Here is a 25,501-nt window from a genome sequence, read left to right on the forward strand (position 1 = left end):
CCACATTTTCAAGTTCAAAGACAAACATTTATTTTTAATAGAGCAAATTAGTTGCACAGCCAATTTGTTTTGTGTACAGCCACATATTCTGACTTGTAACTGAAATGCATCAAAAGAAAATAACTTCCATTGACATGATGCAGTTTCCTAGAGAGTCAAATGCCTTTTAGTAAACATCAGCCCTCTGGGCCTGATCAAGGACACAGAGGTCAGAATTTTTACAAGTTAATATTTTCCAAGCCACACTAAAGACTTCCTATTGCCTACCCAGTGTAAATTGTTTACAGCCTGCTCAGAAAAGGAGCTCCTGTTCCATGCCTCTAGACTGATGATAAAAAATTCTCCCCAGAAACTTCCTCTGGTGAATTCGTCCATAATACACTGTATTTTATTGTCTCTGGTCCTGAGTGCATATAGGGATGCTCTCTGGTGAAGACTAGACAATAAATAATGTTTTTATAACATAGCACAGAGGACAGGCCTGCATATTGGAATTTATTAAGAAGGGATCGCATAGGGTTTTGTTGTTGTTGTTGAAGCTGATCAATGTGGTGAAGGAGACTTTTTGGATGCTGCTCCTAAGCTAACACACTGATGGGCACAACTGTGAGGTGGAGTTTACGTGCAATTTCAGAAATTTTGCTATGAGCTGGTTTGATTTTGCTTCTTCTCATCAGTGGTTTTGTTTTTGTTTCTGGATTTTTTTTTTCAAAGTAAACTTTTAATAAATGGGAAAAAACCTACGCTACACAATGTGGTGTACTGAGAACCATGTGTTCCGTGGTACAGAAAGATATGTTATGATTCTTATCTGCGTGAGACCATGAAAAAATATTTCTTTGTCCTCAACCTCATTAAAAAGTTATTTAATAAAGAACTTGAAACCATTATCAATATTTACAAAAGAAATGCTCGAGAGTGGAGTTATGTATTTAGAAATTCACAGAAGGCTCAGTGTGTTGAAGCAACAATATACGTGATAGGAAGTATAGTTGACATTTTCCAAATATAGAAAACAGATGATGGAAGGTTTAATTTCTATGAATTGGAGCAGTAGCTCAGTCTACTAACCTCATGGGAATGTTTTCAGCTCAGCAGGGTGCTCAAAGAACAGAAAATTTCAAGCACTTGTGGAAAATTGGTTGAAACCTACATGATTTTTCTAAATTTAAATATGACTGCTGTTAGAGTGAGACTAATTTTGGAACTGAAGAACTTTGGAAGTAAAAAGAATTTCCTCAATTCCACCAAGTTGTTTTTTTAAACTCTCAGAATAAATCAGGCCAAGCTATTAAAATATATTTGGTGAATAATAAAGCGCTTTATTAAACAATAGTTAAGACAGTCGGCTCTTTTATCTTAATGCTTGCTGTTGTGTATATTGACTGATAAGAGATAAATTGTTGTAAAAAAGACGATAACATATGGGTACTGCCGTAATGCCTAGAGTGCAAGGGTAATCTGAACTGCATCCAAAAGGGCTAATAGAATTAATTTGAGAAAGGGAATGAAAGAAAGGGCCTAATTCTAGCCTCCTTTACATTGGCATGACTCAAGAGTAAGTCCACTGAAGCCAATGGATTTGTACCCAAGTAAAATCATTGTAAGTGAAATCAGAATCAGTCCCAGAGACTTTAAAGCCCAAATTAAATAACAACAACTCTTCCTATTTCTCAGGCCTGAGGTATGATCCGTATACATTTTCACATGCATTTATTATAGTGGAGTGTGCAAGTTGGGCATCTGTGTATGCACGTGAATATTTAAACATCAAACAGCCATTTGTACACACAGATGCCTGATTTGTGAGTGCAGTTTTGGTGAGTGTGCATCCAAATGTAGGCATGAAAATGCAAATGTATTTTTCTGTGCAGATCTTAAGTCTTTCTAAAAATAACTGGCTATAAAGGGCAGTCGTTTGTTTATATACTTTCTACCATGCTTGCCACATTTTCTCATCGTGAGTGTACTTTACCACTTCAGTTTTCTTACAACATTAGAACAGTTCTTATTGTTTAATAAGCCAAAGGGAGTTATTATGTGGATTTTTTTATAGCTATTCTGGGCATTCATGTCTATGCTCTAGCAGGCTTTAAAATGGTCAAATTAGGAGGACTGCTGGGTTGTGGGAGACAGAAATAGCTCCAGGAACCAACAGTGCTACATTGGAGGAGCAAAGCGAATGAAAAGGCGCTCTTTTTCTCTGAGTATTGTCGTTGGTTGCTAGAGTTACTGACTCAGTTGGTATTTTGGAGCTGATTTTGAAGCTCTTGTAGGGTGAGTTCTAACCCAGAGGTTCTCAACCTTTTTCCTCTGAGCCCCCCCTCAACATGCTATAAAAACTTCACTGCCCACCTGTGCCACAACAATTGTTTTTCTGCATATAAAAGCCAGGGCCTGCATTAGGGGGTAGCAAGCAGGGCAAGTGCACGGGGCCCCACACCACAGGGGGCCCCGCAAAGCTAAGCTGCTCAGGCTTCAGCTTTAGCCCCGGGTGGCATGGCTTTGGCTTTCTGCCCTGGGCCCAAATGAGTCTAATGCCAGCCCTGCTTGAAGGACCCCCTGAAACCTGCTCACGGCCCCCCCAAGGGGCCTTGGACCCCTGGTTGAGAGCAGCTGTTCTAACCCATTCATCTGGGAAATGCATGCATACTGGGAGACTGGGGGGGGGGCGGGAGTCGTCTAATACATTTGTAACAAAAGTGTTTGCTTTTATTTGATTTTGTATGTGTGAGTTTGGGTTTTTTTACATTTTTCACAGGCTTTTTTTTATTGGCTACAGGAAATAAATCAAATGTGTTGTCTATTCAGAAGAGAGGAGCCATGAAACAGCTTATATTGTATTTGAAGGTATCTGTCTATCTAAGATACTTCTATAGCTTCCATTACCATGACAATGGAGTGCCTCACAACAATTAATGAAATTATCCTCACAACATCCCTATGAATTAGATAGCAAAAAGGCAGGAAGTCCCCAGTCTTCTGTTGTGCCCAGTCTCTGCCAGCTGGTAGCAGTTTGCAGTCCACCCAGTGCACAGTGCTCCTGCCACACTCCCTCCCCATGGTGTACGCCACTGGGAATCCTCAGCAGTGGAGAAGCAGCCAGTTTCTACTCTCTTTGCATCTCTTCAATCTGACACTCAGATTTTTGTCCTGATTTTAACCTTAAATCATCTTGTCCTTTTAAAAAAAAATTGCTATTGTTTTAATAGATTTTATGGCATGGAAAAATCCAGCCTCAGTATTTTTTAAAATCACATATAAAAGCTCAGAAATGCAAAAATGAAAAACAAAATATTGGTATTTGGCTTGATTAACTATCTCTGTGATGACATGCTACTAGTCTGTAATTGTGTTGGATGGTATGGGAGGAAAGTCAATTAAGATTATCTGACTGGAGCTGAACCAGGAAATTTGTCACCACACTCCCAAAACACGGGAAAGGAGGGCCAGACCAGTGGTGCAGAAACGTTCATTCTCCTCCCCTGAAAGTAGTGCAGAGCAGAAGGAGCATCTGGTTGCCTACCTACTAGGGCCAGGGAAGAAAAGTCATGGGGATCTGCACTTTTCCTCTAAGGCAGAAGGGCTTGGAGCAGTTCTGTATCTGGGGGAGAGAAGGCACTAGTCGGGGGGAGGGGTGCGGGGGGAAGAATAGGTGTTACCAAATAAGGGAAGGCTCCCTGGGGAAGGAAAGTCAGATGAACTGGGGAGAAGGAAGGTCCAAGGAACAGAGCGAACTTTGAGAACGGGGGATATGTAGCCCTAAAACTTGGCAGGTAGGAAGCAAGATGTCTGGAACCAGGTCGGTGGGAGATGAGAGGTTGCTAGCACTAGGAGGGAACTTGCAGTCAGAGGGAAAGTGGGACCTGGAACAGAGCTGGCAGGAAGTGAGAAGGAGACCTGAGGGGTTTCATGGGCTGTGAGGAAGCAAGCAGCACTGGGTGACAATTAACAAAAAGACAATCACTTAGTGGTGTTAGTTCAGGGCAATAAGGCATCTAGAGTGATCAAGTCGTGAGAGGAGGCAGCATTGCTTCCTGGTGCACTGGGGGGATGAGGGAGGCAAAGCAGAGCCACTTCCAGGGAAGACCCAAGTTGCTGCCTCTGTGTCCATGAAACCTGAATATGAGGCTGTAATATAAACCACCAGATATAGTGGTTTGTTCTGTCTTACCTAAACACTGCAATTTTCCCTACGCCAGCACATGCCCTACCCACCACCTTCTTTTGATACCTCCTGGCCGCTTGCAAAGAGGTTTGTCTTTTGATGGCACCTAAAGAGGAAAGTGTCTCAGAAATAGAAACTAGGACAGTGTAGAAGAATACCCATTTAAAAGCATCAATCTTAAGCTGGCTGGTGTCTCTGTGTTTCACATCATCAGTGCTCATTATGCTTACACTAGACAAGGGTTTCTCAATCTGTGGGTCGGGACCCAAAATTGGGTCATCAGAATGTTTCGAAGGGTCACGTGGCAGCTCCTGTGGCTCCTGTCCCATGGGCTAGCTGGGCTCACCTCCCTGCTCCAGCCACTGCAACCTCTGGGGTCCCAGCACCACTCAGGTTTGGCCCAAGCATCATGATGACGGGAGTCCGAGAAGGCCAAATTTGAGTGAGTGGCACTACAACCCCATAAGCCGGGTCTCAATTCCACTCACACAAATTTGGTCCAGTCAGAGCAGGCAGGGCCAACCCTGAGTGCCACTGCAACCCCAGAGGTTGCAAAGCCTGGAGCAGAGAGCCAAGCCCAGCCAGCCCCACAGCACTGGAGCTGCAGGAACTGCCACTGTGGGGTGAGTGCTGGGCAGGACCCAACCGAAACCACCCCAGGGCCTCCACGCCCAGACTATTTACTGCGTTGTGACAGGCCATAAATATTTACAAATGGCTCCTGAGCCCAAAAAGTTTGAGAAACCCTGCACTAGATCATCACAGCTTGGAAGCGGAAATGAGTCTGAGGCCTGGTCTACACTACGAATTTATGTCGGATTTAGCAGCGTTAAATCCAAATTAACCTTGCACCCGTCCACACAACGAAGCCATTTTTTCGACATGAAGGGCTCTTAAAACCGATTTCTGTACTCCTCCACAAGGAGGGAATTAGCGCTGAAATCGACATCGCCATTTCGAATTAGGGTTAGTGTGGATGCAATTCGAAGGTATTGGCCTCCGGGAACTACCCCCAGTGCACCGTTGTGACTGTTCTGGACAGCACTCTGAACTCGGATGCACTGGACAGGTGTACAGGAAAAGCCCCAGGAACTTTTGAATCTCATTTCCTGTTTGGCCAGGCGAGCTTATCAGCACAGGTGACCATGCAGAGCTCATCAGCACAGGTGACCATGCAGTCCCAAAATCGAAAAAGAGCTCCAGCATGGACCGAACGGGGGGTACTGGATCTGATCGCTGTATGGGGAGAGGAATCCATGCTATCAGAACTACATTCCAAAAGACAAAATGCCAAAACATTTCAAAAAATCTCAGAGGCCATGAGGGACAGAGGCTACAGCAGGGATGCAACACAGTGCCGCATGAAACTTAAGGAGCTCAGACAAGCGTACCAGAAAACCAAAGCATCAAACGGACGCTTCGGGACAGAGCCCCAGACATGCCGCTTCTACACTGAGCTGCATGCAATTCTAGGGGGGGGCCACCCCACTACCCCACCCCTTTCCATGGACTCCGATGATGGGGTACTCTCCACCATGGCTGAGGATTTTGCAGATGGGGAAGATGAGGAGGAGGAGGACAAGCTTGGGGACAGCACACAGCACACCGTTATCCCTGACAGCCAGGATCTTTTTATCACCCTGACTGAAATACCCTCCCAACCCAACGAAGCTGGAGAAGGTACCTCTGGTGAGTGTACCTTTTTTACTATAATACATGTTACAAAAGCAAGCATTTTTTAATGATTAAGTAGCCCTGAGGACTTGGGATGCATTCGTGGCCAGTACTGTTACTAGAAAAGTATGTTAACGTGTCTGGGGATGGAGTGGAAATCCTCCAGGGACATCTCCATGAAGCTCTCCTGGAGGTGCTCTAAAAGCCTTTGCAGAAAGTTTCTGGGGAGAGCAGCCTTATTCCGTCCTCCATGGTAGGACACTTTACCATGCCATGCTAGTAGCAAGTAATCTGGTATCATTGCATGACAAAGCCTGGCAGCGTATGGTCCCGGTGTTTGCTGGCATTCAAGCAACATCCGTTCTTTATCTCTCTGTGTTATCCTCAGGAGAGTGATATCATTCATGGTAACCAGCTTGAAATAGGGGAATTTGATTAAGGGGACATTCAGAGGTGCCCATTCCTACTGGGCTGTTTGCCTGTGGCTGAAAATAAATCCTCCCTGCAGTTAGCCACGCGGTGGGAGGGCGGGGCCATTGGTGCTGAGCTGTTCTCGTTTGGCTAGCAGGGATCTTCCCTGGTACCAGCCAGGTGGTGGGGGAGGGGAAAAGCGATCATCCCAGAGAATTGGATGGGGGGAAAGAGTTAGTTTGGTTTCTGCTGCTGCACGTTAACAGGAAAACTGCAGCACTAAATGGCCAACTCAACGGGCTTTGCTTGGTATGGGAAAGGAGGGGACTGCTGTTATGAAGGTTGCACAAGCCGAAAGACTAAGGCTTACCATGGCCGCCTGCAAGCTGAATTCTGTTGCTTGGCCCTGCGTGTGTGATCTCTAACACCAAAGCCGTAGGCACTCAATATAAGATGCAAAATGCGACCTTGTACCAAAATCACATGTGCTATGTAATGTGAATAGCGTTGTTCACCGTGAAAGAGTATAGCCATTGTTCTGTAAAATGTATCTTTTTAAATACTTCTCTCCTTTTTTTTCCTCCAGCAGCTGCAAATGTTTCAAGCCTCCATCCCAAACGCTATCTCAGATAAGGCGATGAAAAAAATACACGCACGATGACATGTTCTCTGAGCTCGTGCAGTCGTCCGGCACTGACAGAGCTGTGTGAAGGGACACAATAGCAGAGTACAGGACGGTGGCCGATGAACGTGAGGAGAGGTGGCGGCAGAAAGATCAGAGGAGGCATGAGGAAACGCTGGGGCTACTGCGGGATCAAACGGACCTGCTCCGGCGTCTGGTGAAGGTTCATGAACGGCAGCAGGATCACAGACTGCTGCTGCAGCCCCTGCTTAACTGCTCTCGGTCCTCCCCAAGTTCCACAGCATCCTCACCCCGACACCCAAGAATGAGGGGTGGGAGGCTCCGGGCACCCAACCACTCCACCCCAGTGGACAGCCCAAGCAACAGAAGGCTGTCATTCAACAAGTTTTAAAGTGGCCTTTTCCTTCCCTCCTCCCCTCCTCCCACACCCCACCCAGGCTACCTTGTGAATTATCTCCCTATTTTTATAATCAATTAATAAAGAATACATGTTTTTTAAATGATAGTGACTTTAGTTCCTTTGCAAGCAAGCTGTGATCGAGGGTGGGTGGCTTACAGGGAATTTGGAGGCAACCAAGGGGGCGGGTTTTCATCAGGGAGAAACAAACAGAAGTGTCACACTGTACTCTGGCCAGTCATGAAACTGGTTTTCAAAGCTTCTCTGATGCACACCGCTTCCTGCTGTGCTCTTCTAACCGTCCTGGTGTCTGGCTGTGCGTATTCAGCAGCCAGGCGATTTGGATCAACCTCCCACCCCGCCATAAACGTCTCCCCCTTACTCTCACGGAGATTGTGGAGCACACAGTAAGCAGCAATAACAATGGGAATATTGGTTTCGCTGAGGTCTGAGAGAGTCAGTAAACTGCGCCAGGGACCCTTTAAACGTCCAAATGCACACTCTACCACCATTCAGCACTTGCTCAGCCTATAGTTGAATAGCTCCTGACTACTATCCAGGGTGCCTGTGTACGGCTTCATGAGCCAGGGCATTAAGGGGTAGGCTGGGTCCCCAAGGATAACTATAGGCATTTCAACATCCCCAACAGTTATTTTCTGGTCTGGGAAGTAAATCCCTTCCTGCAGCCATTTAAACAGACCAGAGTTCCTGAAGACACAAGCATCATGAACCTTTCCCAGCCATCCCACGTTGCTGTTGGTGAAACGTCCCTTGTGATCCACCAGTGCTTGCAGCACCATTGAAAAGTACCCCTTGCGGTTTATGTACTGGCTGCCCCGGTGGTCCAGTCCCAAGATAGGGATATGGGTTTCGTCTATTGCCCCACCACAGTTAGGGAATCCCATTGCAGCAAAGCCATCTAGTATGACCTGCATATTTCCCAGAGTCACTACCTTTGATAGCAGCAGCTCAGTGATTGCGTTGGCTACTTGCATCACAGCAACCCCCACAGTAGATTTGCCCACTCCAAATTGATTACCGACTGACCGGTAGCTGTCTGGCATTGCAAGCTTCCACAGGGCTATTGCCACTCGCTTGTGAACTGTGAGCGCTGCTCTCATCTTCGTATTCTTGTGCTTCAGGGCAGGGGAAAGCAAGTCACAAAGTTCCATGAAAGTGCCCTTACGCATGCGAAAGTTTCGGAGCCACTGGGAATCATCCCAGACCTGCAACACTATGTGGTCCCACCACTCTGTGCTTGTTTCCCCAGGCACAGAATCGGCGTTCCACGGCATAAGCCTGGCCCATTAACACCATGATCTCCAAATTGTGGGGGAATGTGGTTTTAGAGAAAATGTGTTCATGTCCTCATCACTGCGCTGCTGTTGCCTCCTCGCCTGGTTTTTCAGGTGCTGGTTCTGCATACGCTGCACGATAATGCATGAGGTGTTTACAATGGTCATAACTGCTGTGGTGAGCTGAATGGGCTCCATGCTTGCTGTGCTATGGTGTCTGCTCCTGTTCGGGCAATCAGGGAAAAGGGCGCGAAACAATTGTTTGCCGTTGCTCTGACGGAGGGAGGGGCGACTGACAACATGGCTTACAGGGCATTAAAATCAACAAAGGGGTTGGCTTCGCGAGAAACAGAATGGCCCCCTCAAGGATAGAGCTCAAAACCTCAAGGACAGAACTCAAAACTGGGTTTAGCAGGCCGTTGATTTCATGGAGGGAGGGAGGAGAAAATGAATACAAAACAAATCTGGTCTATTTCTTGTTTTGATCCACTTCATCTATCTTTGTAGATCTTGCTGGCAGCAGACTGTGCAGTATGACCGCTAGCCATCGTCATCTCCTGGGTGCTCGGCAGAAGACGGTGCAGTATGACTGCTGGCCATCATCTTCTCCTGGCTGCTGATTAAAAGACAGTGCACTGCCAGTAGGACTGAATCGCCATGAGACAAAACTTAAAAGGGAAATGACCTGGCTGAGTCACTCCCATGTTTGCCCAGGCGCCCCTGACCTCATAGAGGTTGGTTAAAAGAGCACCCAGGACTAAGTCGATGACGGCTACCAGTCATACTGCACTGTCTGCTGCCAAAAGGCAATAAACTGCTGCTGTGTAGCAATGCAGTACCACATCTTCCAGCACCCAGGAGACATACGGTGATGGTTAGCTGAGCAGGCTCCATGCTTGCCGTGGTATGGTGTCTGCACATGTAACTCAGGAAAAAAGGTGCAAAACGATTGTCTGCCCTTGCTTTCACAGAGGGAGGGAGGGAAGAGGGGCCTGACAATATGTACCCAGAACCACCCGCGACAATGTTTTAGCCCCATCAGGCATTGGGATTTCTACCCAGAATTCAAATGGGTGGCAGAGACTGCGGGAACTGTGGGATAGCTACCCACAGTGCAACGCTCCGGAAGTCGACGGTTGCCTCGGTACTGTGGACACACTCCACCGACTACATGCACTTAGAGCATTTGTGTGGGGACACACACAATCGACTGTATAAAAACGCTTTCTACAAAACCAACTTCTATAAATTCGACCTAATTTCGTAGTGTAGACAAGGCCTGAGGTAGTCTGAATAGTATAATTTCCCATTATATCTTGACAGTAGGGCTCAGTGGCCTGTGGTAAATAACTATGTGCTACTCCCATGAACATTCTGTAGATGCTCAATTGCCTTCTCAATGGTTCCTTCCTTATTGGACGTCAGAGGCAAAAATAGTTGCATATCAGGGCCCATGTGATAAAACAAAGGCACATTAGTTTAAAACCTATTAAAGGGCCTTTAATACTGGGCCAGATCCTCAGAAGGTGTAAATTGCACAGCTCCATAAATGAAGCCAATTTACACCAGCTGGATCTGGCCCACTGCCTTGAAAGTACACCTCTGGTTATTAGTCTGCATGGCCTTCCTAGAATATTTTTATTTCAAATTGTGCAAAAATAGGTGCTAGTGAAATAGCTACAAATCTATCATAGAGCAGGTGAAAAGTCAAATGCTTACAGGAGGGAATAAGGAGAGTCAGCATGGTCCAATGGCTAGACCACTGACATAGCAGACAGGAGACCTAGGTTGTTTTCCTGACTCTGCTGTGTGACCTGAGACAAGTCATTTCACCACTTTGCCTCTGTTTCCCACTTAGTCCTTGTCTGTCTTGTCTACTTAAACTGTGAGCCCTTCAGGGCAGGGACTGTCGCAGACGCTGTGTTTGCACAGCACCCTGTACAATGGGGCCCTGATCTTGGCTGGGGCCTCTGGTTGCTCATGTAGAGTAATAAAAATAATAATAGAGATGAAAGAGGACAAATTTTCAAGTGATTGTTGTTGTTTTAGAATAATTTACAGGCCATGTCAAGACAGCTTTTCCTCTGTCTTTCTGAGTTGCTTTTGTTTTCAAGAATAGTATCCTTGGAAATGATCCATTGGTTAAAAACGTATCATAAATCTCTGTGGAAAACAACAGTTCAAATGGCCAGGGATATTGTTGCCTTCATTTGTCCATTTGAGTGGGGGGGGGGGAGGGAAAGTGGGGGAGGGAGAGCACCAGCAGTAATAAGATTACTGGGTTAAACAGCCCCTTTAAAAGCTATTGTCCTAGATTGTCAAGCCAAAAACCAATAAACCAATAATACTTCAATTTCTCTGTATCACGCACAAGTCTACAGTATGCAAAGAGCATTAGTGCATATGAAAGTTTCTGACTATACCACTCACAGCTATAAGGGTGAGCAAGACAGAGCCATGTCACACAGTGACACAAATACCACAGAAATCACCATTGGAAAAACAGGTCATATTCAAAGAACTAACCCAAAATCTCAATAGCAGTGAGTCCAGCCCTCCGCAGTCTATGTATTTAGTTGAATATTTTCTTTTCTATAAGTTACAGCTATGATGTATGTATTTACTATTTGTGATACAGCTGCATCTGGAGGCCCCAGCCAGGTGGGCTCTGTTGTGCCAGGTGCCATACAGCCATAGAGTAAAGGTCCCTGCCCCAAAGAGCTTACAGCCTAGTTTAAGCAGTATTGCAGACTGCTCCCAAGTCATTCCCAAAAGTCCAAATACATGCATTTTGAGATACTCATGAAACATGGGACTGGATGGCAGGAGATGATGACTCAATAATTGCCCAGTTCTGTTCATTCCCCCTAAAGCATCTGGCACCTCCCACTATCAGAAGACAGGCTACTGTGCTAGATGGATCATTGGTCTGACCCAGTATGGCCATTCTTATATTCATATGTTTTAGGGGCCTTGGCATGGCAGAGAGGGAGAAGCTCCCATGGAAACACACTGCTGCTTATAAAGAAAACTGCTGGGAGATTTAATGATGACTTTTTCCACAAACTGTCAGAGGAGCATGCCAGGTAGGTGTCCAGCCATATTCACATGGCACAGGAGACACTGCTGCATCTGGGCAGGCAGGGGCTGGGAAGAATGATTTAGAGGCAGCGAAGGTATGTCTGGATAGCCTGCTTGAGATCCATGTGATCTGGCAGATCCCTCAGTTCTGTGCATACGTCAGGACACGCTGAGTACCTCTTATCAGGGCTGCTCAGGTTGGGGGGCGGGGAAGGGAAGTTTGCCCTGGACCCCCCATTTGAGAGAGCCCTCAAACTCAGTGGCGTTGCGACCTGGCGCATGGGGTCTCAGGGCCACTCAAATTTGGCCCAGCCACTCCCCCGTCATGATGGAGAGGCAGCTGGGCCACATTTGAGTGAGTGGTGTAGCGATCCCGTCCTCCAGATCGCGCAATGCCTGGCGTGGGGAGCCAGGCTTCCGCTGTGGGACAGAAGACACCACTGCGGCAATGCCGGGGCGGGGGTCAAGAAGGGTCACCTGCCCCTCCCCAGACGCGGGGGGCACATTCAGCAGGGAGCCGCAGTGGCGAAAGGGGCAGAACGTGGGGCTGGCACGGTTGCGCTGCCCCCGGCCCTTCCACGCAGCTGCGTCTCCTGGGGTCTGTACAGTCCCACCGGAGGACGGGGCTGCTGGCATGGAGCCGCCCGGCAGCCCCAGGGTCTGCTCCTTTCGCTGAGCGGAACCGCGGGGCTCCCCCGGGAACCGCGGCGGCGAAAGAAGCAGCACGTGGGGCTGCAGCTCCCGGGAGCCAGAGCCCCACACCGGCCGCCCCGGCTGTACCGCCAGCGCCCCCAGCCCTGTCCTCCAGTGGGGCTGTACAGACCCCAGGAGGCGCGGCTTCGTGGAAGGGCTGGGGGCAGTACAGCTGCGCCGGAGGAAATGCCGGCATGGGGCCGCCCTCCTTTCACCTGAAAAGTATCGGGTACGGCGGGAGGACATAGGGCCCCCCCCAGGTAATGTGGGATGGGGATGGGACGGGGAGAGCACTGGGGGCAGGGTGGGGAGGAGACATGTGGGGGGGGCGGTCACGCGGGGAGGTCACGTGCCTCCCTCCAGCTGGTGCCCCCTTGTGTCTCTCACATGAGTCGCCCATTTCAGATTTTGCCCCAAACCTCCAAAAATCTCTCTGTGGCCCTGCTTCTTGTGTTCCTCTGCCAATCCTCTAGTGCCAGGGGAACAATACAGTGCTACAGTAGCTCTTCAAAGACACTTTGCATTTTTTGCTCCCTGCATATTTTTGCATATGGTCCCATCATTTTATTAAAATCCTATTGAAGTACCTCAGAAACCTGCTCTTGACCTAACTCACATAATTTTTTTTATTGACATCAAATTTTGCCACTTCACTGTTCACCCTGTCTTCCATGTTATTAATAAAGTATTAAACAATATTGGTCCTAGTTCTGATCTCTAGGGCACCACACCATTAATCTCTTTCCAGGTTTAGAATTGGCCATTTATTCCATGGCCATTTATAACTAGATTTTAATCCATGACAGAACTTTACCTCTCACTCTGTGGTTACCAAGTTTCCTTAATAGCCTCTTGTAAGAGAATTTATCAAAAGGCTTTTGAATGTCTAAATAAATTATATCCTTTGGTTCTCCTTTACCCACTATTTTATTAACTCTTAGAATTGTAAAAGGTTAGACAGGCGAGATTTATTCTTATAGCAGCTACCTTGCTTTGTCCTGATCAGTTACTTTTCTGGGCGTTTTATATTTCTCTCTAGATTGTAAACACCTCACAGCACCAACTGTCTGTATTTTGTGTCTTGGACCCATACCAAGTATCCTGTCAATGTTTAACTAATAACAACAGTTCATGTAATATATTAGTGACTTTATCAACTACCTTCTTGTAATGAAGTAAAGTTTATTAATCTATAATTCCCAGGAGGACCTAGGCATTCTTTCTCTGTCTAGGTACTTATATGACCTCTATCACTGTAATACCTGAGTCCTTCACAAACACTAATGCATTTATCCTCACAACAGCTCTGGGAAGCATTTACCCCATTTTACAAATGGGGAACCCAGATACACAGAGTTTCCCCTTAGAACTGTATGGAAATATGGATATGCGGTAAGCCACCATTCACTTAACCCACTCCCCAGATAAGAACTGTGTGCACAGCAACAGAAGAATCATCACAATTCCTAAAGTTAACATGATAAGGGACTGCTCCCTAATCTCTTTCCTCCAAACCCTTCTGATGTAAAATTGAATTTTCTGTTGGAAAAGTCCTGATGGGTACCTCCAGTACAGGCAGAATCCAAGCCTTCCCTTTTTGCAACTTTCTATGCCGGAGGGATTCTGCTGGCTCGGCTAGTGACCAACACATTTCCAGCCTTTCATGATGCATTTTTTGCTCTAGCCAGAACTAATAAAATTGGCTTCCTCTGAGCTTGTTTCAAATATACATGAGAGCAGGTTTACTGAGAAAGTGGCCAAATGAAATCATGTCTAAAGTGACTGTGTAAGGCACTGTATAATTTACTTCAGACTGCCCCATAGCTTAAAGCCCAGAAAATTGTGCAGAAAGACAGTATAAAATGTGTCTGAATATAACCACCTCAACCTTATGCTTGCTCTCTCCAAATAGCCTGAGAAAAGGAAGAGAGGTTGCATGCCCGAAGGCTGTCAAATCTGGGCTCTGGCAAACAAAGGAATGGGAGAGCATTCCAACACTGAGGAACTCTCACAGAGAAGGTTGCAGGCTCTCGGAGCCAGATTTTCAAAAGTGTGCAGCCCCCACAACTGAAGATGGATTTTCAACTCCCATTCAGACACCGGAATAAGTGTCTAGATATTCAAATGGTACACCTGAAAGTGTCACCTTGGGAGCTGTTGGATGCTGAGGGCTTTTAAAATCCCGCTCTTACTCAAGTACCTCAGTGGGGGCTGAGCGCTTTTGAAAATCTGTCCCCATTTGTGGGTGCTGATGGGGCTCTTGAAAATCAGGCCCTGAACTTTTTTGAAAATCTGGAATTTGGTCTTCTGGAGCTTCATTTAAAGTCCAATGGCAAAGGTTCCTTTCGAGGCTAAATGCCTTTTTGTGAGTGTGTTTGTATGTGCGTGTTAAACTTTGTTAAAAACAGCTAGATACTGAGAAATGTTAGCTTCGCAAAGGAATTCTTAATTCACTATACAGTCCGTTATGAAGCTTATGTTGTGAACACAGCCCAAAAGTTAGCACAAGTGTAGGACAGAAAATGTTTATGCAAACATTTGGGTCCAGCAGATCAGAAGGCTTCTAAACCTTTATTTCCCATCCCCAGTCACTGGAACACAATTTTTTTTCTTAGGCTCAGCCCTCCAAGACTGTTAGGGTTCCTGGAGCAACAAAGTGATTTCCCCCAGGAGCAGTCAATACATTGCCACAATCTTAATCTTATTTAGCATGGTAGCATGGTTTTAATTTTTCTGTGTTTGATCCCACAGCCTTAGGAATATTGATAGAAATAGGAACTGGTAAGATCAAATAAAGAGCTGCCTTTTGTAAATAAAAAAATTAACTGCAGCTTTTAGCCTTTCTGCAATGTGCAATCTTTCCCAACTGTGCTGTTGAGATAAAAGGCTAGCATGTGAGCAGAACTGTTAGCAAATACCCAAGCCTGTGATGCCTTCTGCATTCACTATTGCAAAAGTTTTGGTTATAGAGAACAGATAAAATCTATTCAGAATTTTCTTGGTGGGGAAAAAAATCTGTCTCAGAACATAAAAAAATGTTTTGTCTGCCTAGTTTTAATGCAGATTTATGAATTTCTGTTTCACCTAAATCAAACCCTTCCCCCTTGGCTTATATTGAGCTATGAAGTGTTAAGAAGTATGTTTGCTGTCCCCTGCAGCTCATTGTTGACTTTAGTCAGTAGCTTTGTTTATAAATCCTTGTTGATTTTTCTCCCTGCATAGTTTAATTAGGTAGACTACAGACAGCTGGGCTCACCATACTCTTGATTTCTAGATTGTGTTTTTAACAGCACTCCCAGTTTATGTAGCATAGGTACCAGTGCAATAATCAGTGACAGGCCCAGAATGGGTTGTAATTAGAAACATCGAATAAGTTTTCTGGCTTTTGAAATCTGTCTCTTAACATCAAAGTGTTCCACACAAGTCCTCTTCCAAAGTCTGCTTCCATATCTAAATGAGTGATGTATTTCATGGTGTCTGTCGGGAATGATATAATGAAGAAAACCGGCTTTGAGAGAGGCCTGATTTAAAAAACAGCTGGCCCACTTGAATGAGTTTGGAAGCATCTGTTTGCAGTTGTATTTTTTCCTGTAAACTTCATAAACAAGGCACAAGCTAATGTCAGATATTACACTTAGCATGCATGCTCCAACAACCCAGAGTCAGATCCAAACAAATTATGTGCTTGCAAAGTTGTCTGCAACGATGCACCCAGGAAAGCAAGGCAATAAACTCATTTTGCAGGGGCACTGTTATTAGTGTTTCACTATGCTTACTATTCAAAGGTATTAATGTTTCCTGCTTTAAACAAGTTCTCCCACCATAACTAAACCTTTGAGGCAGAATATGAGCGGTCATGTCCACTTAAAGGATTGATCACAAGGTCTGAAACAAACTAGTAATTCACAACGAGGAAAGCAAAAGCACTGCGGGGTGAGAAAATGACTCAGCGGTGGGGTGCTGAGACAAAGTCTACAATGTGTGTGTGTTTAGGGGGCCAAGAAGGAAGAGAATCTGGATACTCCCCATCCTCCTGTGAAATTGTTTAAATCAGCCTTAATAATGAAAAGCAGTTAAAAGTTCATTTTTGCTCCCAGCAGGAAGCCCTTGCAGAACACCAGGCAGGACCAGCCTTTCTCCCATACAGGCAGATTTACATCCCTCCCCCCAAACCACCCACAGGTAAAATTGTAATGCAAAGTACCTGGCTAAACAAGCTTCCCTTCCCTCCCTTTCAATGAGGCAGTGTTTGGCCTATTATCTGATAGAAATCTTCCAGAGGGAGGAGGCTGGATTGTGAGCTCTCAGGGGCTTTCCGTTGCTTGTGTGTGAAGTTCGATAATCCCGCGCTAAATGGCTTGTGCGATTCAAAGGTGAGGATGGTAAATAGCTGTTAGGTGTCTGCAAAGAACGCGAGCGATCAGGGGGAAGCTCTAAATTAGAACCCTGGAGAAGACAGGGCTGATAAGACGCTCCGCGGGTGTCACCCTCGGGGCTGCTGGCTGGGGGAACGGGGAGGCGGAGAACCGTGAAGTAACCTGGCCCACTGATTCCATAGTTCACGTTGAAGAGATTGGCCGATGTGCTGTAATCAAAGCGAACTGCCTGGGAAAGGCATTGGACTGGACTCTCTCTCAGATCACAGCACTTCAATCCATTCCCAAGCATTTGGGGGTGAATTAAGACTGTAGCAGTGATTCTTGACAGGAGCTAAAATAAAAGATCAACTGAAAATCGGTCCCCCGAGTCTGAGAGCATTTCCACCCTAGGGGAAAGTACCACCTCAGTTGTAGCAAGCAACGGGGCTGGATCCTTTCTATACTGAAGTCTAAATAGCTATGCACTTCAGTGGGAGGAAGATCTGCTCCAACAAGTTTGCCTTAGTAGTTCAGTGTTTTCTTCTCTAAAAGAAATTAATTTGTAACGTTAAACGCCCGGGAAAACAAAATAAGAATTTAGCCCTGCCCTCCTAAACCTCACTGTTCTCACCAGACAGCCTCTGTCTAGGCCCTTGAATGTTACTGGGCAAATTATAAACCCAAATAAAACTGAGATGGTACAATTACTATATACAGGGTTTCCTTCTGCTCTTCCTTTCTCCCATTTCATAAACGCTCCAACTTAACTCGTGTACTTACATCTTTGGAATAAATGGGAAACATTGGTTAAAATCAAACAAATCATAAAACCGTGTAAAATAGATATTTAAAATATTTCTGGAGGGATGGGAATTATTCCCCCATATAGCTCTGGGAGAGTCTTTTATTTCTGCTGCGGAGTGGGGCAGAGACTTGACATTGTGGTTGGAGATCTTTGATTGATGGTAGCTTAATGGTTGGTTATCTGATCTGGAATGTACATGGGTCCAGGTATACGCACGATTCTCATTTATATTATTCATTGCAATACATTAGCCCCCAGCTCGAGCACTGGAGACAGGTGTGGCTGACAAATCAGAGTGGGAAGGCCCTGCATTAACCCAGGTACAATATACTTAGTTGTATGCGAGTTTCAGAGGCCTACTATTGTAATGTAATAAAAAGGAGTGGATTCAAAGGTGCTGGTCCCCCGTACATCCCATTGAAATCAACGGGAGCGGCAGGCGTTCAGCGCCTTTGAAAGTAAGGCTAGTCGTTATGATCAGAGTTTATATTGGGAGACATATCACCGGCCAAATTCTGCCCTCACTTACATGACTGGGAGCAGGCTGTGGCCCAGGATAACTGCCGCGGGGTTGCCCTGGTATCAGCGAGGAGAGAATGTTGCCCGTGGTGACAATTAGATAAGAATGGAAAGAATAAAAGCTATGAGATGCAGCAGCAGGCACCGTTGGGGTGTTTTATGCATTGTTAGTTGCCATCCAACCACGCAAAGCTTCACCCGGTTCATGTGTCCTGCAATAAGCTTGCGGCGGACTGAGCGTGTGCGGCTGGTTGAGCATTCAGTTGCAAGGAACAGTAGGTGGCGCTTAGCTGATACAGTATTTACCTGGCTTTTGAATGCGATCTCCTCCCAGCCTCCTTACACAGCTCAGTTCTGCTCACATACAAAGGCTGCAATGGCCACAAAGCTAACGGGACAGTATGGCATGAGAACACCGCGAGGCGTTCGGGAAATGGGCTGCAGGCTACTTAATGGCTTGTTAGCCCCACACCTATTTCAGACACGGTCTCTTTACTGGTAATTTATTGTCCTCATTCGGGGGCTCTCATCATGTTTGACCTTAACGCTTCCATTTGCTCTTGGTATTATGTTTCAAGCCTGACTGTACAGCCACTATTAAAATATGTCAAAATTAGGCCTCATTAAAAACCATTTGATCTGCTGGCCGCTTCTCATAAACTTGTAATTCGCCCTCCGGACAGTTTTATTACAAGTGACTGACGGTTCTTAGTTAAACCCGTGATTGAAGAGATTACGTTGTAAAAGTAAACTGAATCTTTTAAACTCTCCCGATTATCTTGACCATATAGGCCTCTTATTAATGTATCTTGTCTCTTGAAAACAGTATTCCTTATGAGTCAGCATGCAGTCATAGAGTATCACGTGTAACATATGCAGCAAAAATGGACAAACAGTAGGCTTTGGATTTTGATTAATTACAAGCCATACAAAGCAGATTGCTTTACTTTCTACTCTCACCGAAAATAAATGCTTTCGAGCATCGGTCACACGCGCCTGGGAGGGTAAACGGAATTTTTGTAGCCGATGTGTATTACCTAAATGACTCGTGCTTTAAATGATCCCCTTCCTTTATTGGAAATGCTTCTCTTTTTGCGTCCCGGTGAACTTTAGCTCGCAGTCCCCCCTAGACTCTTTATGGCTTTTCTTTTGTTGATGTGCTTTTCTTTGTGACGTTTCTTGGGCCGATTGTATTTGTTAATTAGTTGCTAACAGCATCGTAATGTGGGCTTGATGGATAACCATGTCATTAGCACTCACCCCTGCAATTCACATCTCCCGCAGGGCAGGGGCTACCCCATGTTGAGACCATGATTTGTAGATCTAGTCTAGAGAGACACAGCTAACCTATCTCCTCCGTGGCTTTCATTTTTCATCTCGAAATCACAGCTCTCGGTTCTTATATTATCAGTAAATTTATGATAAATCACAGTTTAGCCCTGCCAGAGGACACAAGGCCATAACTTCTTCCTGGGTAATGTACCAGCTTATTGCGTTGAGAGAGAAAATATATACACCACCTCACGCAGACATAATGAATTAGCTGTTATTTATCTTAGTCGGATTGTTTTATTTGTAAGTTAACCAACTGCAAGAAAATATGCGGAAAATTCGTCGGCAAAATCTTCCCTTGGTGTGCTTATCCTCACCTCTGTCGGCGTGTGCCTGCTGCTTTCTGAGCCTTGGCTTTTCAGTCGCAAAACGCTTTCCAGCGTGTGACTGGCGTGATGCCCGTGCAACCCGCGCTGTCAAACCGGGAGAATGGGAACGAGTGCCCGTGAACAAATAACTATGGGTGAGATTTTAAACGTCCCGCTCAAACATAAACACACACCGTGGGGGGAGCGGGGGCGGGGGGAGAGATAAGCCTTCATCACTAGAGGGGGAGGTTTTTACAAATGAATCCCAAAATGAAGGCGCCTCCAAGCAGCAGCCGGCAGCTCTGGGTCTAGCTCAGAGGCTCCTGCGAGAAAAGTGGCTTCACTGATACCAGCCCGACCCCGGCCCCCCGAGACTATGATCTCGTGTTTAGCGCGGCTGGCCAGCCGGAGCCCGCTCCCCACTCTGCAGAGCACACCGTTATCATTTCGGTCCCGCCTACGGCCCGGCCGCGCCCGGGAGCTGCGGCTGCGCCTGGGAGTTGTAGTCCTGACTTCCCGGCTATCAAACGGCGGCGGGGAGAGTCATTAAAGAGACTACGTTTCCCAGGGCCCCCTGCTGCTCCGCCGGTCCGCGGGCCGGGCCGGGCTGTCAATCAGGGGACGTCAGCGAGCGGAGAGGGCTCAGGGTGATTATCCGCCCCCCCCGCCCCCGCTCGCCTCCGGGTCTGGCTCATAATCCGCGCTCCAGAAGCTCATGAGCAGGGAGGCAAGTGTCACGCTGATGTGCCTGCGCGGGGCCAGGGCCGGCGGGGCCACGTGAAGGGGCTGCGGTCCCAAGGAGCCTTTTTCCGCCCAAACCTGCGTCCTGGGGGGAGAGGGGAGAGGCTGGGGCGCTGCGATGAGGCGCAGGAAGATCGCAGTGGCCGCCGGCTGCTGCCTCTCCTTCTTCCTGGGCACTTTGCTGAACGTGCTGTTCATCCCGGGCTTTGATCCGCACCAGCAGCCGCCGCCGCCGCGGCGCGGGGTCACCCCGGCGCTTGCGGGCTCGCCTTGGTACCGGCGAGGGGAGGACCGCGGGAGCCGGCGCTGGGAGCTAGCCCGGCAGATCAGGGAGCGCTACGAGGAGGTGCTCCGCTACCAGAAGCACCAGGCGCCCGCGGCTGCTACCCGGCGGCTGGTGAGACCCCTGGAGCGGCGGCTGATGGACCTCGCCCAGCAGCGGACCTCCTCGGAGCAGACACTTCGGCTGGAGAAGGGGAAAGCGCCGCAGGCTGGCAGCCGAGGGGGTTCCTATCCCGAAGCCAAAGTAGACCTGGCTCTGAACCCCCCTCTGCTGGGGTGCCGAGACATCCACAATGTCACCAGTCTGCATTACTTGGGCTCCGGCTACACCAAAGCTGTCTACAAGGTCGTCCTGAACCGCACGCTGGCCGTGGCGCTGAAATCGGTCGATTTTGGGGGGCACGACATCGAGAACTGCGTGAAGCAATACGCGGCGTTAGAAGATTGCTACCGGCTAGCCTCCTACAAAATCGTCAAGGAGATGATCCTCCTGCAAAGGCTGCAGCACTCCAACATCCTCCAGGTAAGGCCAGGGGGTGGGGCGCTCTGGCGCTGGTGCCGTGGGGGACGCTTGGGCTCTTTGAAAGGAATTACAGGTAAAGCTTTTGCAGATCGCGACACGGTAGGCAATGGTCATTTCTTTCGGGTTTCTTTAAAAATGCCAGGGCTTGTACCAGACAGCGAGTGAAAACCAGCCGACGTGTACAGATAGGATGTGGAAAAATGTGTCAAGGGTTTATTTCTCACCACAGGCAACCTGTTGGCGCTCTTCATACCAAGGGAATAAAAGTATGTAGTAACCGCAGAAAGGGGTGTATATACGGTGGAGTTGATTGCATTTGTGATCTGTATGAAAGAACTAGAAAGCTTTGATCTTGATATACCTATAACATTGCCCTTCCTAGCCTTCCATACCGAGTGATTATAGTATATCGAATAAATAGTATTTGACTATCACTAATGTCAACCCAATGGGTCGAAAAATGCCATCTTGTGATAACAAGCCTCCCTCTAAATACAAATGTAACATTCTTTGGACAAGTATAGTTCTAACATCCTTTTAGACTAATGTTTATGGAGTCAAATAAGTTACTTCAGTTAATGTTCTCTAAAGATTTGTAGTTATTAGGTCATCACCATTTACATTTTATATACGCAAAATCTCTTCTGATCTATCATCTATACAGATCTATAGTTTCTGCTCTCTTCTAAGAGCTCTCTACTTATAATACGGAGAAGATAGGAAACCTTTGTACACAAAAACGCTCAGTAGACATACATGCACAACTAAAGATATTGACATCCTCTCTGAAGTGATTAATTCTGCCAGATTTACCCTGGCCTGTATAGGAAAGCACTGGGGAAAGATTAGGAATATTATACATTTTCATTCTGCTAACTGGTGCAGAAGTAATGTCATTATGGGAGAAGGCGTATAGCTATGCCTGGCCTAGCACTCTTTTCTGGTTGTTCTTTTACCTAAGAAAAAAATAAATAAAAAATAAAATTGTGATGTTGAAAAGCGAAGGAAGCGTAAGAAGATACAAACTCTCTCAGAATACGTACAATAAAATGTTAACCCTAATCAATACAAACGACAACTCCCCTTCCCCGGAATATTGTGGGAATGGAAACGTGATTGTTCCTCACCTGGCACTGTAGTCGTTATTTAGGTTTATTGTGTATTTTGTCGTGTGAATCTTAATTACACAGAATCCTGGCAAATGGAAGATTAGAAGTACTAACTGTAACAGGGCGCAGTATTATTCTTCCTGTACACTGACATTACTCCACTTGACAGAAATGTTGCATTGTGCGACTATTACACCTTCACATTAATTTCAACGTGCCCGTTTGGATTGAAATTCCTGTTGCATTTCGCACAGTGTATGGAACGTTGATGAAAAAGAAAACAATATTAGAACGTGCATTCCCCGTAGCTATTTTTAAAAAGAAATCAACTAGGCAGCTTTTGATTTTTTTTCTGTAGTAAAAGCTACCAATTCCCCCATAAGAACTAAAGGTCGAAATGAACAAAACAGTCAATTTTCATACACTGGAACTCTAGGAAGGGCCAGATGCAAGTTTAATATCTCCTCTTCCCCATGAGTACATGCAAAAATTGGGAATGGGAAGTCAGTTTGCTTGCTTTCTTGGGATAAAACTGGAGAAAACATTTTTTGTAGCTTTAGAATAAAAAATCGACAACTAAATACAGCGTTTGCTAATTATTGCCTATATGCTGCCAGGTATAACTATAAGACATAATGAAAACAACATCTCGCACGCTGCACTACAACCACTGTTAAGAGGTTTTCAGTTATTCCATATGATGTCATATATCCTCATAGGAAGAAATTCCTACTATCACTGTAATGCAAACAAGGATATCGATACTAGCTTGACAGTAGGAAATAAACTCAATTTTTAAATATTGGTTTTCAAGATTTTTCTCTTATTCCGTAGAAGGCAACCCAGTGTCTCTAAAAGTTGGCAAAAATGATGATTTAAACATTTTAGAATTGCAGTTTCTCTGGCTTCCTCGGTGGGTTATAGTGATCGTGCTGTATTCCTTTCACATGTTATTCAAATAGATACTTTCATCGTATGCAGAGAATAATTTGGAAATAGTCATCTTCACAAAATGGAAACCAACATTCTGTCCTGCATTATCTATGCAACGAGCAACAACAACAAACTTCAGTGTTTACACATGTGTAGACACTAGGGTTCCTTTACACTGGGGTGTGCATTATGGAACATCTTATTGAAAAATCTGCTCACGATGAGTGATTATTTTTTGTACCAAAGACTAGAGGAAGCGCTGTCAGTTAATTCCCCTGTTTGCTGAAGGCTGGTGGACCCTATAATAGGTAAATGAAGTCACTCTTCTTCATGTCACATTTGCCTTGTGAGCAGTCACGTCATGTGGAAACTGAACTAGAAAAGACACATGAATAGACGCTTCTAAAAACGCCAATTAGAAAATACACGCCCAGCCCGCTGCGCTGGGAGAACGTTCTAATGAGCAAAAATCCCTTGTGTTAATTATGTTTTCACAAATTACATGCCATCTACTTACAAAATAGATTAAACTTAAATCAGAAACATGTTTTCCATTTGGCTCAGATTCTTTCTTTATTATTATTTTGGCCGCCCCCGCTCTCCTCAGACACGAGCAGAATTTCCTTTCGACTTGGCTGCTCTGATCAGATTGCAAATGCGCTAGTAAAGAGAGCTGCGAAGCCACCTACATCGCTGCCTTCTTGTTTACCATGTTCCGTTCGTTGCGTAGAGCGCGGGGCGAGGTGACCGCCGCGGGCGAACACCAATGTTTGATAAGACCTTACCTTGCCAGGCGACTATAAAAACCTGACGGGCCTTATCTGGTCACAGCTGGGCAGACTTATGGTCCAGGAGTAGACCTGTAATGTCATACTGGCCGGGGGGGGGGGGGTTGGTCATCGGGGCGCGTGCAACGGGGAACAGGGAGCGTCTTCCAAATCAGGCTGCTCCTTTTTGTTGTGTCTATTCTAAAATCCCCCACAGGGCCATGGTCCTGCATCTGCTGACGTCAGTGACAACATTAACGCAGGCTTAGGCCTCTAAGGCGTATCTGGTTTTAGAAATGATACATTTCTGCCGGAGACAGAGGAAAGAAACTCAAAAGCCAACATACTTTCCCCAATCTATTCTGGGTTTTGACATGAGCATCCATTTTAAGTAGAGGGAAAGAGTGTAAAGGACCCAAACCGTTTAACTGATGTCAAATTCACTACAGCACAACTGTGTATGTCCTCATAAGAAAAAGCTTTTTCTTAGCTCATTTTCATCGGGTTTCTTCATCCAGCACTGTAGAAACACCATTGAGAGCACTCAGTTTGGCCTCAAGCGCTTTTCACTTTCTGCCTGCATGCAGTGTATCCATCAACCACCGAGTTACTTCCCTAGCAAAATGGACAGTCCGTTTCTGCGTTAGAGAGGCAAGGTGGGTGCGGCGATATCTTTTAGTGGACCAGCTTTTGTTGGTGAGAGAGAGAGACGCTCTGACACCCACCTTGTCTCTCTAATATCCTGGGAGCTACAGGGCTAAAACAACATTGCTACATACAGTTAATGACTGCGTGGCCAGTGCTACTTTATTGGATCTTAATTTAGCAAAATACAAGACTTCTGCCTACTGCTGGGCTTAGTTTTTAAAAAGAATTTCCAGCTTCATCATCACTCTCCCTGAGTCGAAAGAGTTAAGGAGACCAGCTGAAATGACTATCCAGCCACCCCCGCCAGCAGCAGTTTACCGTCCCTCTCAGGTAAGGACCTTCTTAGCGATCTCAGACATGGGAAAAATCAAATGTGCTGGAAAAAAAAATTCAAATACGCCAAGCCACGGCTTAGCCCGGCGATTCCGTTAGCTACCAGGGGTTAGCTGCTCCTGACAGCTCAGATAGTCTCAGAGAGTGGGTTTTCAATAGCAATGTGTTTACTACGGAGTTTGACATCACTGTAAACCAGCCATAAAATATTGCACTTTTGTTTCTCAAACTTCCCCTTCCAATTATCTCCCCCGTCCCCAACACACAGTGAACACTTAACACCCCTCAGCCAGCTGCGACCAATTAGCAGCACGACGCGGGGCTGGAGCTGCTCAGTGCTGACTCGCTCAGCAGCCCTCTAAAACCGCCTTCCCAAAGAGTTGTACTTGAGCATGAAAACAGGAGCCACCTTCCCGCTAACTGCAGCTGGTGATGGAGGGAAGTGGGGTTTTTAGAAGGAGAAGAGAGATCTCCCCCTCTC

The 25,501-nt window shown here is 46.2% G+C and overlaps 1 protein-coding gene across 1 annotated transcript in view; it reads left to right on the forward strand.

Annotated features, from left to right (window-relative positions):
• Positions 1-20,405: 20,405 nt before the first annotated feature.
• The window catches only part of PKDCC (protein kinase domain containing, cytoplasmic), a 45,214-nt gene continuing 40,118 nt past the window's right edge, over positions 20,406-25,501 (forward strand). The window contains exon 1 of the mRNA XM_074949337.1: positions 20,406-21,230. Coding sequence (XP_074805438.1) covers positions 20,544-21,230 — 687 coding nt within the window. The 5' untranslated portion in view covers positions 20,406-20,543. The remainder of the gene's footprint in view (positions 21,231-25,501) is intronic.

The sequence above is a fragment of the Natator depressus genome, chromosome 3, assembly GCF_965152275.1.
Source record: "Natator depressus isolate rNatDep1 chromosome 3, rNatDep2.hap1, whole genome shotgun sequence".
Lineage (NCBI taxonomy): Eukaryota > Metazoa > Chordata > Testudines > Cheloniidae > Natator > Natator depressus.